The sequence below is a fragment of the Leucoraja erinacea genome, chromosome 22 (assembly GCF_028641065.1).
Source record: "Leucoraja erinacea ecotype New England chromosome 22, Leri_hhj_1, whole genome shotgun sequence".
NCBI lineage: Eukaryota > Metazoa > Chordata > Chondrichthyes > Rajiformes > Rajidae > Leucoraja > Leucoraja erinaceus.
In genome coordinates, this window is record NC_073398.1 from 20,589,692 (window position 1) to 20,609,871 (window position 20,180).

General features: G+C 40.0%; 1 protein-coding gene across 2 annotated transcripts in view; it reads right to left on the reverse strand.

The window, feature by feature from the left end:
• LOC129707770 (protein monoglycylase TTLL8-like) overlaps positions 1-20,180 on the reverse strand; it is an 85,474-nt gene that overhangs the window by 44,582 nt on the left and 20,712 nt on the right. For both annotated transcript variants that reach the window (XM_055653055.1, XM_055653054.1), the window contains exons 8-11: positions 19,948-20,027; positions 17,428-17,556; positions 11,877-11,991; positions 10,002-10,118 (exon numbers count right to left, since the gene is read on the reverse strand). In XM_055653055.1, coding sequence (XP_055509030.1) covers positions 10,002-10,118; positions 11,877-11,991; positions 17,428-17,556; positions 19,948-20,027 — 441 coding nt within the window. The remainder of the gene's footprint in view (positions 1-10,001; positions 10,119-11,876; positions 11,992-17,427; positions 17,557-19,947; positions 20,028-20,180) is intronic.

The window sequence follows — 20,180 nt, forward strand, 5'->3', positions numbered from 1 at the left end:
TCTGTCTGCATACTCCTACAGATCCACCAACATAGTTGGCTCTTAACTGTCCTGTGAAGCTTCCTGGTAAGTTTTTCAGTACAGACGGCCGTTAGTAATTGTGTAAATCTAGATGTCATCCGGGTCATCCTCATTCTGTGAATAATATACAGAGCAGAGGGAATGAAAGGTCATGAGGGTGACTGTGAACAAGGGTGTGGGATTTTGTATAGAGTGGGTTTTTCAGGGAGCGCAAGAGATTAATAGATAAATTGTTCCAATGTCACTAACACTAAGTAGCTTTCCTGGTGACTACATCAATAGTTTAATATAAAACTTTCAAACAAATTGGTCCTTATCAATACCTATGCACATTGGCAATAATATTGTCAGAAAACCTGCAAAGGTGGCACGCTGTTAATTCTGATCGTAGAACTTAAATGAGATTTCACCAAAACTAAGCGACCCACTTTTTTTTTTAGGTGAATGGGAACAGAAAACCACAGACGAGATGTCAAAAAAGTAAAAGTCAGAGTGTTGTTCTGCAGTCAAGTTCTCAATTAGGTCAGCAGGTATGGAAACTATTATCCTGTCAGCCATGCACCATATTTCCAAATGGGCACACGTAGCAGCTATTTGCAATGGAAATGCAAAACAACCTCCAAATTCTGATTTCAAGCTTAGTGCCCACAATCATCTCCCACTAACCTCCTTTTACCTGCAACTGGTCCCCAAGTGGTCACCTATCTGTTAGTTGCTTCTGATATTTATAACACTTACAAAAACGATTACAAATAATTTTTAAAAGTAAAAATCCAAAATATAGGAAACCAAACTATGAAAATATCTACATTATAAAAGATTACAATATATTTAAATGAACTGAATTAACTCCAAACACAGCTAATTAGTTCACACATTTCAATTTCCCTTGTTGCCATTGTTCTCCCCACAAACTTTCACATGGGTACTGGCTTATTCCACTGGGAGATCACTGGATGTTCATACACCACAGTTGTTGTCCATAAAGAACCCTAATTCCTCTGTCAACATGGAGTGCTACGGATATTCAGGATACCATTTGGACGGATGCACAGTGAAAAGTTTAAAAGGATGTGAGCCAAACATAAAAACGGCCTGTTTTTGGGCTGTATAACTATTCTGTGTTTGGAGACATTAAACATAGTTCAATGCAGGAACATGCCTTTTGGACCACATTTCTTTGTGCAGAACATGAGATGCCAAGCTATTAATCTCCTCTGCCTGTATGTGATTCATATCCCACCATTCCCTGTATATCCATGCGCCTATTTAAATCCTCTTAAATGCTGCTATTATATCTGCTTCCCCCACCACCACCACCACCACTGGCAGCATGTTCGAGACACCCACCACTCTTTATGTAAAAAACCTGCTCCACACCTCCTTTAAACACTCTGACCTTAAAACTTTGCCCTCTAGACTTTGACATTTTCACCTTGGAAAATAGGTTCTGACTGTCCATCCTATTTAGACTGGAACAAGTGTTCCAAAACTGCACATACATTTTTGGGTCTGCATTTTCGCAATCTCTTATATTAAATATTATATATATTAGATATTGCCATTTATTTATTTTGCTGACTAAAACCCTCCCATCCTGAAGTTTGAATACTGAAGATTTTAAAGACAATAATTCGATAGAGCAATTTTGCATGAGAAAGAAAATTAAAATATTGCAATATTTGCAAATAAGCAAATTAATTATGCATTGATGGACACATAGCCCGACTTCTATCTCAAAGACCTGTTGCATGATTTTCCCATGTGTAGTAATCAATTATGTTACTACTCATGGTGATTCAAAAGATTCACTTGCCTCGCCCTCCCATCAATTGTATCTTTTATATGTAAAATTCCAACGGAAACTCATGGGAAACAGGCTTCACTTGAGCAATTGTCATAGAGATATTCTTTTTTTAAGCCATGCTTAATGCTATATTTATATTCTTATTACGACACATAAGGAAGTCATTTCCCCCATAACAGGACTCTATTCCTTGGAGCGCAGGAGGATGAGGCGTAATCGTATGCAGGTGTACAAAATCATGAGAGGAATAAATTGGGTAGACACACAGAGTCTCTTGCCCAGGGTAGGGGAATCGCGAACCAGAGGACATAGATTTAATATGAGAGGGGAAAGGTTTAATAGGAACCTAAATGGTAATGTTTTTACACAAAGGGTGGTGGGTGTATGGGACGAGCTGCCGGAGGAGTTAGTTGAGGCAGGTACTATCGCAACGTTTAACACACATTGAGACAGGTGCATCGTTAGGACAGATTTTGAAGGATATGAGCCAAATGCAGGCAGTGGGACTAGTGTAGATGAGACATGTTGGCTGGTGTGGGCAAGTTGGGCCGAGGGGCCTGTTTCCACACTGTATCACTCTATGACTAAGATTCTATCTCAGTTCCAGGGGGAGCAAAGCTATCTGTCCTATTCTCCCTCTCCTTATTTCCCTGTGCCCCCTGCAATGTATTCTATCTTACTGGTTTATACAGACTGCTAGAATTACAACTGAGTCTCACAGCATTGGAATCGAATGTGCACCCAAGTAGAACTCAAGATTCAAAGGATGGAAATACAGATTTGTTTTGTTGCTATGAATTTTGTTATAAATGCAATAACTATACAGTTGCCCTTCCTGAAATAGAACAAACCTCACAGAGGAAGTAGCCTTCAGGTATCACACCGTTCCAAACTAGCGAAGCAAATGTAAATACCTAACTTTACAGGGTGTCAGGTTGCACCAACAATGAAAACAATGAATAAGAAAAACTGCGCTGAGTCAGTCACAAAAAGATTTGTCTTTAAACTTGTACTGCAACTCGAGAAGCGCAGGATGGTGATAACCGAACAGAACATAGCAGTTTCCCGACCCAGAGCGTTGCCTATCCGTGTTCTCCAGAGATATTGCCTGACCCATTGAGTTTCTCCAGCACTTTTTTATAAACCAGCATCTGCAGTTCCTTGTTTCTCTATAGTCAGTTTCATAACTGGTGTCTACCATAAAAACAGTATGAGGCAAAAGGGAAATCTATCATAGTTGATAATTTTTTCATGGTTGATAATTTTTTCTTCCCGGCAGTTTTTGAATGGGTGGGTCATGGGCCTGATTTCCAAACTCAATTCCTGCCCTCAAAATGTCCAGGATTTCTCAATGCCAAGGCCTTGTTTAAATCTCATGGATAAATTGTTCTGTCGGTAACCCACTCCGCATGATAAACAGTTTCTAAAGGATATGCCCAAGGTGAAGTAGTAACACAGGAAAGTAATTCTCACTGCATTCCCCTCCGCACTGTTCCAGGAAGAAAGAGCTTCAAAATGAATTGCCGCTATTGAAGCATTTTCTCTTTGGCCCCTTGGACAAACTGCTGCAGGCTTGAGAATCAACAATCAACAACAATCAGTTTTATTCGTCACATTGCACATAAAGTGCAAGTGAAATGAATTTGTCAGCAGCAGTACAATGATAAAGAACACACAATACACAATACAATTTAACACAAACATCCACCACAGCATTCATCACTGTGGTGGAAGGCACAAAATTTGGCCAGTCCTCCTCCATTTCCCCCCGTGGTCGGGACCAGAGTCCAGAGTCAGTCCAGGATCAGCTCTTCCTCACACGGCTTTAGGTTGGTGTAGGCCGCAGGCCAGCGGTCGAAGATTTAAAGTCCCCGCCGCAGCCAGAAGCACCGCAGACTGCAGGGCCAGCGGTCGAAGCTCCCCTCTAGGGGTGATGGTATGTCCACGCTGGGTCCGCGGTAGAAGTTGGCCGCGGGCCGGCGGTGGAAGCTCCTCCTTCTCCCGGATCCCCCACGAGGGATCCCGGGCTGCGGACGCCGCGCCAGCTGAAACTCTGCAGACCGCGGCTTCAGGCTGCCGGCTGCCATGGGCCTGCGAAACGGAGCGTTCCCCTCCGGCGAGCCCCAGCGAGGGCTCGCCCGCTCCACGCCCGAGAGTCCACGCTGCGCCCGCCGCTGAAGCCCCGGGCGCGTCTCCGGGAAAGGCCGCCCGATCCTCGTTGTTAGGCCACGGGGGAGGCGACCTGGAAAAAGTCGCCTCTCCATGGAGGAGGTGACCGAAACGGTTTCCCCCTCACCCCCCCCACACCACCCCCCACACAAGACACACAAAGAAACACAAAAAACAAACTTTAAAACATACTAAAAAAACGAAAAAAGTTGGGAAAAAACGGACACGCTGCTGACAGGGCGCCGGCTTGCAGCGCCCCCACTGACCACAGTACCAGGATAAGAATTATTTCTCCAGTCTGTGGTACAAGACACATTATATCCGTCAGACATGAAGGGACACTGAAGAGACTGCCCCGTGCAAGACATCAGTCCTCAGCTGGATCATTGTGGCCTCCATCTTTCCTTGATCATCGTTGCTAGCTATGATTTGTTCTTTTGCATACCTTTCATTCATTTGTTCTATGTACCTTTCCATATCTCTCATTTTCCTCTCCCCTGACTCTCTATCTGAAGATGGGTCTTGACCCGAAATGTCGCCTTTTCCTTTTCTCCAGAGATGCTGCCTCACCTACTGAGTTACTCCAGCTTTTTGTGTCTATCTTCAGTATAAACCAGCATCTGCAGTTCCTTCCTACACACAATCTCTTAATGCAGCATGAGAAGTGCCTCAATTATTTAGATGAGCAAAAGCGAGTTCATCTATTCCAAAAACACATCAGATCAATCCGACCTCTACCTTTATTGTCTTTCACATTCCGGCATAAAGACATGCTCAACCACCTTTCGTCTTTATTTCAGCAACTAAATACCAGCTCTAACTGTAGCAGAATATGCCAAGACACATTGCTGAAACATTACCAGACAACATTTGACAGAAAGCTTGATAACAAGACATTACATCGGGTAACCAAGATCCAGTTAAAAAATATGGGTGATTTTTAACGCAGCAATGAGAAGTAGAGCGAGTGGTGGAAAGGTTCCGGGAACTCTGCAGTTTATGGCCAGCTGAAGACAAGGCTGTTCATATAGAAATTATTAAAATCAGGGATGATCAAGAAACTAGCAGCAGAGTTGAAACAAAGTGTAAAAAATGTCAGTGGTGTTCAGCTGGTTAGGCAGCATTTTTGGAGAGAAATTCAATTTTCTATGTTTCAGAGACAATGCTCCTCTCAGCACTGTTTCTTGCTCCATAGATACTAGCTGACCCACAGAGTACTTCTGCTATTTTCGAGTTTAGTTTTGTTTTGGATTTCCAGCTTCTGCTGTGTTTTGCTCCAGCTAACTTTGGAGGTATGCAAATATCTTGGAAAATTGATGGTTTACAGACGATAAGGGAACGAGACTTTTGAGGGACCCAAAAACCGGGATAAAATTAAAAAAAATCACTAACTAAGTTAATAAGGCACCAATATAGATCATTAAGTTCAGGAGTGATGAGTGAATGAGAATTTGTGCAGGTTGGAAGGAAAATTGATTTTGGGATGATCTCTAAATGATATAGAACATAAAATAGAAACAGGCCCTTGGGCTCACAATGTCTGTGCCAAACCCAAAACAAAGATAAACCAATCTAACTGGCATGCACATAGTCCATATCTCTCCATTCCCTGCATATCCATGTGCCTATTTAAAACCCTCTTAAACATCTCTATCGCATCTGCCTCCACCACCACCCCTAGCAGCACATTCCAGGCACCCCCCATTCTGTGTGTAAAAAAGGTGCCGCACATATCTTCATAAGATTTTTTACCTTCTAATCCAAGCAGTGTTCTGGTAAACAAAGGATAGATTGGAAGCCAGTCAGAGTGATTTTGTAATAGGCAGGTCCAGATGTCGTTAAGAAATGGACAATAACTTCAGAAGCAAAGAAGCTGAGGGGAGTGTTGAATCAAATGATATACTTATTCCCATTAATTCTACCCTCTTGGTTAGATTGGCACCTGTTAGAAGCGGTCCCTTCTTAGTAGGTGTATTTTGATAAGAACTCAAGCCTGTGGAAGAGGATAGTGAACCAAATAGGCTTGAATTATCTAATAGAGTTATTGTAGAATTTTTCCTTACTGTCCCAGGATTTTTCCAAGATTTATTTGTGTCTCCCAGGATATTACATTACACGATGACAGAGGAACGGAAGGTGATGCCAGCAGGGTCGGGGTGGGAGGTGGAGGTGTGGGTTGGGAATGGTGGGTGACCGTCAGGGGCAGATGTGAAGTGTCTGTTCCCAATTCATGAGTATATATGCAGGAGACTTGATGGTCATAGTGGCTTCTCCTCCTCTTCATCTTCATATCACCACTCCTGCATTTGTAGGAGTTGAATCACCAAAGTTACCTCAAAGACTGAAAGATATCTAATTGTTTAAGGCCATGTTACATGTAAGACATGGGTAGGATAAGTTTGGAGGGATATGGACCAAACGGCAGGTGGTTCTAGTGTAGTTGAGACATGCTGGCTGGTGTGGGCAAGTTGGGCCAAAGGACCCGTTTCCACACTGCATCACTCTATGAATCTATGTTGTTATCTTATCATCATATCATATCATATACTTATTAAAAGTCTGATCTTGTACGTGTGTATATGGGTGTGTGTATATGTGTGTATATGTGGTTGTCTTCAGATCTTCGCAAAAACACTACGCGGTAACGATTACATTTTTACATATTCTGATTGACAATTTTCCCCTCTAGGCAGAGAACACCTTCACTGAACATTTTATGCTTTATTTCTGAACTTATTCTCGACATTACTGATTTTAAAAGTTTTAAATCAAAAGACTTTGAATTTAAAATTACCAGCTTCAACTGATGATGTCACAATGGCTCTGCTACCAGTGATCTGCTTCACTGAAGATTTCATCCTATATTTGACATTAGCCGTGATTAAAGCTTTAAAAATGCCAACTTTCACAAGATTTTTACATATTCTGATTCACATTTTCCCCTCTAGGCAGAGACCACCTTCACTGAACATTTTATGCATTATTTCTCGACATTACTGATTAAAGTTTAAAAAAAAATCAAAAGACTTTGAATTTAAAACGACCAGTTCAACAGATGATGTCACAATGGCTCGGCTAGCAGCGATCAGCTTCACTGAAGATTTCATCCTATATGAGGACCACACCTCCCGTGGAGGCTACGGGTAGGGAACGGGTGCATTGGGGGAGCAGCTGCACTTACTTAGTCTAGTGCTTATGAAAACTCTGATCTTGTTTGTGTGTAAATGCGTGTGTATATGTGTGTATATGTGGTTGTCTTTACTTCTTCGCAAAAACACTACGTGGTAACGATTACATTTTTACATATTCTGATTGACATTTTTCCTCTCGAGGCCGAGTACACCTTCACAGACCATTTTATGCTTTATTTCTTGACTTATTACTGATTAAAAGTAAGTAAGAAGTTTAAAAACATTAAAAGACTTTGAATTTAAAAAGACCAGCTTTCACTGATGACGTCACAATGGCTCGGCTAGCAGTGATCAGCTTCATTGAAGATTTCATCCTATATTTCACATTATTCACAATTAAAGCTTTAAAACTACCAACTTTCACAAGAGTTTTACATATTCTGATTCGCATTTTCCCCCTTTAGGCAGAGATCACATTCACGGAACATTTTATGCTTTATTTCACGACTTATTACTGATTAAAGTTTAAAAAAGAAATATAATATACTTTGAATTTAAAATGACCAGCTTCAACTGATGATGTCACAATGGCCCGGCTAGCAGTGATCAGCTTCACTGAAGATTTCATCCTATATTTCATGTTATTCGTGATTAAAGCTTTAAAAATGTCAACTTTCACAAGATTTTTACTGTTAAAATTATTCCTGCTTCCAACACACTTCAATCCAATGTTGCGACACACTCTGAACTTTTCAGGAGGGGGAGGGCAAATTGCTATGGCAATACGCAGGGCAAGTGCAATTGGGGGCTATGGGTAGGGAACGGGTGTGTTGAGGGAGCAGACCCAATAGGTCTGCACTTGGTCTAGTATATACTAAAACTGATCTTGTTTGTGTGTTTATGTGTGTGTATATATGTGTGTGTATATGTGGTTGTATTTACATCTTCGCAAAAACACGGTAACGATTACATTTTTACATATTCTGATTGTCAATTTTCCCCTCAACTGATGATGTCATAATTGCTCGGCTAGCAGCGATCAGTTTCACTGAAAATTTCTTCCCATATTTCACGTTATTCGCAATTAAAGCTTTAAACATGCCAACTTTCACAAGAGTTTTACTATTAAAATCATTCCTGCCAGCTTCCAACACACTTCGATACAATGTTGTGACACAGGAGCACTCTGAACTTTTCACCTCATCGGAGAGGGAGGGCAACTTGCTATTCCTATTGCAACATGCAGGGGAAGTGCAATTGGATTTTTTTTTAAAGCCCACTGCTGAGGGAGGCAGGGGAATGCTTGAATCTTACGTTCAGGAACAGCTTGAGTTAGAGGACCACGCCCCCCGTGGGGGCTACGGGTAGGGAATGGGTGCATTGGGGGAGCAGACCTGCATTTGGTCTAGTTGTATATAAAGTCATCCTTTACTTTGCCTAATGTATGAAATGTAAAGCATAAGTGGTAGTCAGGTTTCAATGGATCCGTCTATGCATACAATTATTTGTAAGGTTAAAAGGTGGTTCTTTAGTACAACTTCTAAATTCAAAAACTGGATAGTTTGAAATGTTTTTCAACAATAATCAAAGGCATTGTAGTTGAATAATATGAAATGTAACAATAATGCAAGAACAGCAGATACCCCAGTAAAACAACCAAAATGGTGGTTGCATGTTTTATTTTAATTATTCCAGCATTCTTTCATGAAGGCTGCATGGCAAGACCTGGAGATGGCCTAGCAAAGTTCATCATCCTCTGACATTTTTTTATGTTAATCTTAATTTCAGTCTCCAAATGTAGTCCTGCTCAGACATTTCAATGCTCAACAAGAATTCACATCATTGTTTCAGGTTGTGTAGTTAATTATTTTTATTTGACATCCAACTCTAACCCACCTTCACACAGAGGGTGGTAGTAACATGGAACGAGCTGCCAGAGGAGGTAGTTGGGGCAGGTACTATAACAACCCTTAATAAACATTTGGACAGGTACATAAAAAGGGAAGGTTTAGAGGGATATGGTCCGAATGTGGGCAGGTGAGACAAGTGTAAAATTGGCACCTTGGTTGGCATGGGTAAGTTTGGACAGAAGGCATAAATGACTTTATGACACTAACCTGGAAAACCTTACAACCTTACAATCTTTTTTGTAACAGGTAAATTAACCACATACAGAAAACTCCTTTAATCTGGTGTGTTTAGAACTTTAACAATGCAGACACCAACATTTTCCAGACTATTGGATAATATTCTAATTAATACCTTCATATTCTTCTGGTTCTCTTTTTGTTTAAAGATTCTACACAATAGAAGAATACAATTCAAGTGAACCAGGTAAGGTCAAGAGGAGCATGGAACCAGGGTCCTGGTGAGTTTGGAAGAAGTGAGGAAACTGGGGCCCCATTTAGGGAAAGGAAGCACAACCCAGAGTCCCGGTGAGTTTGGAAGGAACCAGCATCCAGTGAGCCAGATGCTGATATATGAAGGTTTCCAAATAGTTGAATAGCAGATTGGAGCGTGGGTGGATGAGTAGTGATCTTATAAAGGTGGACAAGATCATCAGAGGAATATATAGGGTAAGCACAGAGTCTCTTGTAGTAGGGGAATCAAGAACCAGAGAACATAGGTTTAAAGTGAGGAAAGATTTAATAGGAACTTGAGGAGTAACTTATTTTACACAAAAGATGGTAGGTGTATGGAATGAGCTTCCAGAGGAGGTAGTTGAGGCAGGTACTAACAAAGTTTAAGAAACATTTAGGCAGGTACATGTATAGGATAGGTTTAGAGGGAGCATGTTGGTCAGTGTGGGCAATGGGCCTGTTTCCACACTGTCTTGACAATGACTCTATTTGTGGAGATTTATAGAACTTTACCTGTCCGGCTGGCTTCTGACAGTCTCATCCTTCCCTTACTTGGATTTGATTTATCACTTGCAGGATTGCAAATCACCCATTTCAGTACACTGATTGCACAAGTAAGCCTGAAGTCATCTGAAAGCACCAAAATTGAACTTAAGTTACTCATGTTCGGTTATGCAAATGACCAGTTGACATTTCTCAAGAATAAGCATTGGTTTTAGTTAAATGAACCTGCGAGTTTTATAACAAATGAGTGAACAGATTTATGGTAGACATATTTTATATTAGTCATGCAACTCTTTACCATGTCTGACATTGCGACAGTACTAGATCAATTTGGTTCGATATTCACGAAGAGGATTTTGTATCAATTTCTGTTGAGTCACACAGGTTTGCAGGGCCGAGATAGTTGGGTTTAAACCCCTGTCTCACGGTGCGAGTCCACCCACGAGTGATCCCGAGTAAAAAACAAATCAAACTCGTGGTGATCACGTCGAATTAACGTAGCGGGAACGTCGGAACTCCTGGACGTAACTTAACGACCCATAACGCTAACGGCAGGTACTCGGGGAAACTTGTTAACTCGTGAAAATGTTTTCATCATGTTGAAAGATTTCCACGAGTCAAATTTACTCTTGAAGGAAAAATTTGAAACTTTTAAACTCGTTGTAATACCGTAGCAGCCCGTGAGTTTACTGTAATGACTCGTGAGTAACTGGTGGGTTTGGCCTGAGTGCCAGAAGTGAAATGTTGAAGATTAGTCAGACCTTAATGGAAAATCTTCAGTGAAGGAGAAAAAAGCACTCATCGGGGATCTGAGAAACAGTGGCAAAAAGAATTAACCATGCAGTGTGTGGAAAGCCACTTTGCCAGAGTTAATTAGTTCACTTCAGAACTTTAACTTTTCACATTGAAACGGTGCCATGAATCCTTGTTAGATTAATGGACTTTTTATGGAGAAGCAGATATATGGGACAGGTGTCCCGTCTCAGGATTTATATCTGACAAATTTTATGCATTTATATAGGGGATTTACTCAGGCATCACTTTCCACCCAGTCTGTCCACGTTAAGGAGGCTTTGCAGATGTTGGTTTATACCGAAGATAAGCACAAAATGCTAGAGTGACTCAGTGGGACAGGCAGCATCTCCCGATAGAAGGAATGAGTGACGTTTCTGGTCAAGACCATTCTTCAGACCGGAAGACCCAGGTCTGAAGAAAGGGTCTCGACACGAAATCTCACCTATCACTAAGTCACTCTAGCATTTTGTGCCTATCTTCGGTTTAAACCAACATCTGCAGTTCGTTCCTTGATTGTACTGTTCTATGTTCTATAACAACAATCAACAAAGCCTAAAGTGCTCGAATAACTCCGTTGGTCAAGCAGCATCTCTGGAGAACATGTAACTGGATATGTAACTTTTCGGGTTGAGACCCTTCTCCCCACCCAAAACGTCACTGATCCATGTTCTCTGGAGATGCTGAGTTACTCCAGAACTTTATGATCAGCCATGATCACAATGAATGGCGGTGCAGGCTCGAAGGGCCGAATGGCCTACTCCTGCACCTATTGTTTATTGTCTATTGTCTATTTTTGTAAACCAGCATCTGCAGTTCCTTGCTTGTACGACCCAATGACCCACACTGGCAGACTCTTTGGTTCTGTGTGATAGGTGTGGTCCTTTGAAGAAAGTAATGAGACAATTTGACATAAACCTCTCACAGCATATTTTACCAGAGTGAAGTTTAAAGCTGACACATGGATCTTCAAGCACCATTTAACATTTCTTTCTTTCATATTTTTGAGTATTTTTTTGCTAATTTCTCATCTTGCAATGACTAGCGTTTTTGATGACAGTGTATGTTTAAGCCAGGCAATCTGATACTTACTGCAGAGGGCACGTTCTTCATTCTCATCAGAAAGAAGGTAGCAGCGGGGAAAGAAAGTATCAGGGTTCTCATTCAGAAGTGAAGGCAATTTCCTCAGATTTGTGCAGAGTCCAGCCTTCAGTGAAAGAATGTGCAAAGAAACTTTTATTTCATATACAATTACAAAAAAGATTATCTTCAGATGTAAAGTTAGCCTCGTGATATTATCTGGAGACATTTAGCAAATTTTAGTGGAACCCACATTTACTTATTCCAATTCACACAATCACAGAATTCTAAAGTGTTTTGCAAAAAACAAATAACTTCTAAAACTGTGGTCACTGTTTTTGTGATTTGCAGTAAGCAAAGTCTGATATGTAGACACAGAATAAATGACCAATAGATCTGTACAGATGGTTTTAGGTGAGGGATTACTGTTGGCCAAAATTTTAATAATCTTTCCTCTATTATCCAATTTCTAGGACAAATGTAAATATGGAATATATTTAGTTAAGGCTTGCAGAATAACAGAATATTTCAACCTTCCTTTGGAGGCCATTTGACATACTGGCTCCATTGTCCCTATTCTTTACCCCAAATTATTCCATATCAGTGCTTTTCCAATTCCCTTTTGAAGGCACTGACAGATAGTTTCAAAAACTCCTTCAGCTAATGAATTCCAAATAATTTTGCTCCAAGTAAAATAATTCTCTCCTCACTCCAAAATGTAAAATCAGTGTGCCTTTGAGTGACCTGGAGGATATTACATATCAGAAAATTATAAGGCGGCACAGTGGTGCAGCAGTTGAACTGCTGCCTTACAGCGCCAGAAACCCGGGTTCGATCCTGACTAGGGGGCTGTCTCCACAGAGTTTGTACATTCTCCCTGTGACCAGTTTCTCCAGTTTCCTCCCAGACACAAAAGAGGTACAGGTTTGTAGGTTAATTGGTTTTGGGAAATCTGTAAATTGTCCCTAGTGTGTAGGACAGTGTTAGTGTACAGGGTGATCATTGGTTGGCGTGGATTCGGTGGGCCGAAGGGCCTGTTTCCACGCTGTATCTCTAAAGTCTAAAGTCAAAAAGTATAAATCAAGACAGTATAGTATCACATTTAAACTGAATTATATTTGGTTATAGATTACTACGGCAGCCTCAAGACATTTCAGTATTAATAAGGAATAATGTGGACACACCATTTGACAAGTGCCTCGCAAGACTTGAAAATGCATGGTTCTAATGCAGACAAATGGGTTAGTGTAGAGTGGTATTAGTTTATAATTGTCATGTATACCAAGATACCATGAAAGATTTTGCACGCCGTCCAGTCAAATCATGCATAAACGTAAGTACAATCAAGTTCATACGGTAGAGCAAAGAAAAAAATAGCAGGTTGTAGAGTAGATAAGCAAAAAGGTGAGCATGATGTAATGTACTGAAGAGATATTTCTGTGCTGTATAAATCTAACTTCATCATCCTGAAAATTGAAAGATTTCATTATGATTCAGTCATTAAAGTTATGACAATGTCAATCCCCAAAAAATTTACACGCAAACCATTACTGAATATAAAATAAATTACAGACTAATGACGTGAAAACAAGGAATAGATCATGAACAAAAGTTAAACTATTTATATGTTTTATAATTTCTTATGTGTCATAAATGATTTCTTCCATTGGCTCGCCAAGTCTCTTTGAAGCTACAAATTACTGTTGACAATGATACACAATTAATGGTTAGCAGAGCCGCTGCCTCACAGCGCCAGAGAATCCATGTTCGATCCTGACCTCAGGAGCTGTATGTTTGGAGATTGCTCATTCTCTCAGTGACCTCATGGGTGCTCCAGTTTCCTCCCACATCACAAAGTGCGAGTTTGTAGGTTAATTTGCCCCTATAAAATGCCCCTAGTGTGCAGAGGATGGATGGGAAAAAAGGGATAACATAGAACTAGTGAGTATAGATGTGTAGAAAAGAACTGCAGATGCTGGTTTAAATCGAAGATAGACACAAAATGCTGGTGGGACAGGCAGCATCTCTGGGTGACGTTTAGGGTCAAGACCCTTCTTCGGACGCAGTGAGTACAGATGATTGATGATCAAATGTGGTGACAATTCTGGTAAAGGAAATTCATGTAAACAAGTTGTCTTAATTCCTTCACTACATGTCTACTATTTGATGCTTTATCTGCAGAAATATAGTAAGCCCACATTCAGCTTTTATAACATCTTTTTTTGGAATTCCTGGATTTTCTTATTATTGGGATTCCTGCTACAAGTGGAACATGCTGGACAACCAAGGGATAACCAAGATATCCCCGCTGTATCTTTCCTCTTTCCCTATATTAGTTCATTGCATATTCAAGTTGACTGCAAATATAAATAACAAAGAGGATAGAAACTGCTCGACCTTAACAGACCAAGAGACTTATATTTTACTAGTTGTTATTTTGTTCACATGATCTACTAATAACTGTGTTGCTTAATCATTCCGATCTATTCCTATCAATTAGTGTGCAATAGAAGCACTAAAAATCCCAGCAGTGGAGACATTTGGAAACCATCAGTCTCAAGTCATCAATTTCTCCCTGGCATGCCGCACTAATTATATGTTGAGAATTACAATAATTACATACTATGTCCCAAATCGCATGATGATTGACATTCAATGTTATTGCAACAAGCAATAATTCCATCTGCAATGGGAGGCAAACCATCTAATATGTGCAGCAGCAGAGGACAGAAGACAGGAATGATACCTCCCATTCCACAGTGTTGCAATATCCTCCAGCTGGATTATTTCAAATGAAAAATTCTCTCCCTGCTCAGCAAACACATTCACCTAAAGATTTCTCCAATAACGGGCAGTTTATTTTCTTGGAGTTTGACCTTAGGTTGAAATAAATGAAAGCATCGTGGAGATGTAAACTCTGCCTCTTTTCACACAATTAAACCTCCAACTGGGAGATGGGAGGAATGTTTCTGGTCGCATTTTTATTTTGAAAAAGAAGTGACATTCTGCAAAATCTACCTTTGTAATACTAAAAAAAAGGATGCATTCAGGAAATAAACTCAAGAACTAGAATCGACAGTATCAAAGTTTCACAAAGTCCTGGTGCCATCCCTTCATTCAATTATATTTTGAAAGTGGCTTTGCCTTGAGTGCTTTAGCCTTGAGTGGCCAAGGTATCCTGGCCTTGTGGTTACCCGTTTGATCACATTTCAATGGTTATTGGTAATGCTTCATGACACGACATGTTAAATTACGTGTACCCACATGCCGACTATCTGGGAATAATTTTGTGATGAGCCACAGCCTTATCCTTGACATTGCCTTGCTACATTAACGTATCATGTTGCCAGCTTTCCTGTCTGAGTTCCATCAAGATAAGCTGTTGATTTCATCAACAATACCAAGAACTACTCAACATTACCACATCCTGTTTTCTGTACTGCTAACTCAATTCTTAAAAGGACAATGACAGAATATGTGCATTCCCTGTCAAGTAAAGCTCGCCCAGGTTCTGTGGCCTTGCCTTTTGTCCCAATTATCCCCCAGAATTAATACTATAAAACTTCATGTCCCAAGGACCTACTCAAAACTTGAGACTTAAAGTTGCAAACACCAGTCAAACGTTGCAGCACAAGGACAAGAATATGCATACAGTATGAACACAATAAATGCAAATCATCTGGCCTCATTACAAATCACATCCAGATCCTCCTATCAGGAAATAAGTGCATTTTGTTCTGATGCAGTGAAAAGGCTAACCAGAAGAAAGTGCTATTTCACCCCCTGTCAGGAACAGTGTTGTTTATTGTGAGGAGGAAATAGAACAGGTTTGAGGTTGAAATTTACTGTCATGATTAATTTAATTGTTTGCTTATTGTCCCGTAAAATAAATGAGCCTTGCATTTATCAGACACAGATGTATTCAAAGATTAGTCAATCTGCCCTTTGTAAAATTGGAGAAGTGGATGAAATCATGACATCTATCAATTTAGTTTTAGTTTAGTCTTTAGAGATACAGCGCAGAAACAGGCCCTTCGGCACACCAAGTCCGCGCTGACCAGTGATTCTCACACATTAACACTACCCAACACACCCTAGGGCCAATTTTTAATTTATACCAAGCCTATTAGCCTACAAACTTGTACGCTTTTGGAGTATGGGAGGAAACCAAAGATCTCGGAGAAAACCCATGCAGGTCACAGGGAGAACTTACAAATGCTGTACAGACAAGCACCTGTAATCAGGATCGAACCCAGATCTCTGGTGCTGTGAGGCAATAGTTCTACCGCTGCACCACCATGCATACACTACATCCTTACAGCACCAGAAATCCCACCTGTGAGATGGGATAGTTTAACTTGTCTTCCAGTAACTTGAACAGAGGAATCCAAGCTAATGTGCCAGTGCATTCTCCAGGGGGTGCTCCATTGTCCAGATATGTTGGCCCTGGCTTTTCTCTCAGATGCCTCAAGACCTTGTTTGAACCAGTATCGCTCTTAGATCAAAACATGGTCAGCTGTGCCAAAAGAGTGGGCAGTCTCTTCTCAGATGAGTAAGTCTTCACCCTGGCTGGTGAAGGTCAGTGACCAGTTTGCTCAGAGATGGATTTGCTCTGACAGAAACAAAGTTATGTCCACTTCATAGGCAAATCAATATTCTGCATAGATTATTTTGTGAAGGTGCCAATAGGAAATGTTGCATTTCATAATAGTAAATTGTTTCCTGATAAGGGGATCTATCTGGATGTGATTTGTTGGATATTAAATTTGTGAAAATGTTTTGTCAAGGTCTGCCTAGAAGCAGTGGGTTCATTTTACATGGCTTAGACTGGGGAATAATACCTTTTCAGAAAAACGGTAGTTTTGAACCAGTAGTTCATGGATTGCCGCACCTCATGAGCTCAATGACTGGCCGAATTAGCAACTCTTTTCACTAATACCAATGAAAACGCAAGAGTCATACTGATAACTCTATTTTCAGTGACCACACATAGTAGACAGCAAAAGTACGTCTGAAATCAGCTGGAATGTCTGCTGGCAGGGGTAATGGTCTCGGACAGGATCTGATCAGGTTCAGATCCCAAATCTTAATTGGACAATGACAGAATATTTGCATTCCCTGACGAATAAAGCTCACCCAGATTATGTGCCTTTGCCTTTTGTTCCAATTATTCCCCAGAACTAATACTGTAGACTTCATGTCCCAAGAATCTACTCAAAACTTGAAATTAAAAGTTTCAGACACCAGTCATAGTTATAGCATAAGGATGAGAATGTGCATATGAACTGGGGATGTTTCAGGGTTTGGACTTCCATGTGCACCACTTAAGGTCCATATGCAGAAACAGTTCAGAACAGGTAGCCCACTGCATCTGGATCTGCCAAGTCTGGCCAGATTCTTCCAAGCACGATCCACCCCGTGAATTCTAGATCGTTAATGACTGATCTATTCGGTAACTATCTGAACCGTCTAATTCTACTTTCAAGTGTTCATGGTAAATATGTTCACAGCATTATAAATGCCACTATTGTTTATCGGCAATAAACTACAGAATGGTTCTTACTTTGGTTGTAAAAGACGCATGCCTGCCATAATGATTCATCATCTGATGTTTGTGCAAAGAGCGACAGTCGATTATATTTCTTCTTACTGTCCAGATGAAGTAAGGGATTTCTTTCGCAATCAGTTTTGACTGAAAATAAAATATCCATCATAAAATAATAATTCACTATTCAACATAGTTATTTTAGGAACTCAAGGAAGTACAGATCTTGGAAAGGCTCATTCTTGCATGGAATGCGCCAAATGGATTCTAAACTATATCATATAATTCCATGAGGGCAATGTAGCATTTATTATTAATATGAAATGTCATTATAATGCATACCATTAATATTTATCCAATAGATAGATTTGCAAAATCTACAGGCAAAAAAAGCCCCATGCTCAGTGCTGGGTTCTGCAACGTACAGATAAAAGCTTCTTGCATCAGCCCTTCTGTGTTATAAAAATAAATAAAACAGGGTTGGAAGGAAGCAGGATAATTTGTCAAAAAGCCATGTAGGTCCTGTCTGAGTTAAGTCCAATGTACATCTCCATGTCCTGGAGTTCTGTCAAAGGAAGTTCTGGTCACATACAAAAGCAAGTATGAAGATCCTCAGTGTTTCTCAATTTATCCATGGATTAGACCTTCAAAATAATCTGCTGACTGAAGCAAACAGGGCTGCTTTATTAGATTAATGAATCTGTGAATGGATTGGCCTACAGAGAGGAATTAGATACATTTCTGATCATTACCTTGATCCTGCTTGAACCTATTATTCCACATTTTGGACTGATGACAAGTTGACACAAAAACAATTCCCAACAGTGCTACAAGACCCAAACATGAGAAAAGGCAGGTTAAGGGCTGTCTGATGTCAAAAGATTGAATTGAATGGGTGCATATTCCTTGGAGTTTAGAAGGATAAAATGCTGAGGGTGTGATCCAACATAATGCAGAGCTCTGCCTGGCACAAATGTATGGAAAGTGACCAATATCATTTAGGTCATAATTTCAGCTAACCAGATAATCATCTACAATAGGCATTCGGTCCTTTGAATATGCTATCCAGAGGATTAGCATTTGAGGAAGACTCCTGTGCAAATCTCAGAGGCTTGAGGAGAATTAGATAGCAGGCCCATTCCACTGACGATGTATCAAGTGGGATTTTTTCAAGTGGGAATTCTAGAAGAAAGTTACGTTCAAGTATTTAACATTTGGTGTGTGATCTGGAAGAGCAGGAACATTTCCTCTGGATGTACAGCATTCCTGACAGGCACTGCTGACCCACAACTGGCTATATCTCTTCCCATTATACCTTCCCCTTCCCAAACCTCTCACAAGTCTGGCCACTACCCTTTTGATTTCTGATGGCAGAGCAAAAAAACCCATGGCTGAACTTGGAAATCTCCAATTCTGTATAAATGCTGCATTTATCTGTGTTAATGAGGAACCGCATAAAAAACAGTGACCTTCGTAACAAGAGATTCAGTTTCAGGTTAGTTTATTGCCACGTACACCAGAATACAATGAAATTAACGTTTCGCATAAAACAATAGATAATAATGATGGATGTATGTGGCGATGATATTGATAGACATATGTCCTTCATGAAGTGACTATTTGCATACCTTAGGTATGCAAGCAAAGAATTTCACTGTGACATCGCATGTGACAATAAAGTATTCAATTCAATTTAATTCAATTCAATATACCAATAGATACAACATCAAATTGAAAAAGAGCAGAATGTTGCAAAGATTTTAGTGCAATCTGAGGTAGTGCAAAAAAATGTAATACTACATTGCAATAACAAAATAACTGAATGCAAAAAAACATGTCACCAGCAATGATGAATACGTCATCAGGGTGCGCAGTCTCAAGAGAGTTGACGAGTATAATTTATCCAATGCCACCTTGGCATTAACTTGTGGTGATACGTAGACCACCGACAAGATGGTAGAGGTGAATTCCCTTGGTAGATAAAAAGGATGGCATTTTATGAAAAGGTATTGCAGATCCGGGAGCAAAATTGAGCTAAGACTGTCACATCAGTGCACCATGAAGCATTGTTAAAAAAACAGACACAACATCTTTCTGCTACCTGAGTTTACGGACAGTCTATACAACACGATGTTGGCCTTTGGAAACTGAATGACGATATGTCTACTACCAGAATGTCTCCTCCACTAACCTGAAAAGAAAAAGTTACAAGTAGTGCGAAGAAACTTTCCCCATCGTGAAGAGAAAGAAGTCTGGAATGAGAGACAAGGGGCTTTTCTTGTGAATTTAATGAGGCATCTCTTTCATTAAATCACCATTTCTAATTGTAAGGCTTTCCATCCTTTGTGTATTGGAAACCCTACTGTTGTATTTGTCATTATTATATGTATATAATTTACTCTGTGAGCTTAATGTGAACAAGGAATTTAATTGTACCCAGGTGCATATGACAATAAAATAATCTGAATATGAGTCTAATAATAAAAGCATTTCATTTGGCATTTCCTTGCAAAAACTAGGACAACATATTTACCATACCACTAAACAATGAATGTTGTCTGGATCACTCAAACTGTAGTGAAAATGTTCTTTTTCCTGAAGCTGTACAATTCCATTATCTAATATTTAAAAAAAAGTAAATTACATCAGCAAAGTGTAAAATAGTGATGTGAAAACAGCCCAGTTAAGAATGCAAAATCATTTCCAATTTTCCTTTTGGGAATAACTTTGTCAGAATGGATAACTCAGTTCAAATCTTTATTCTTCTCTTA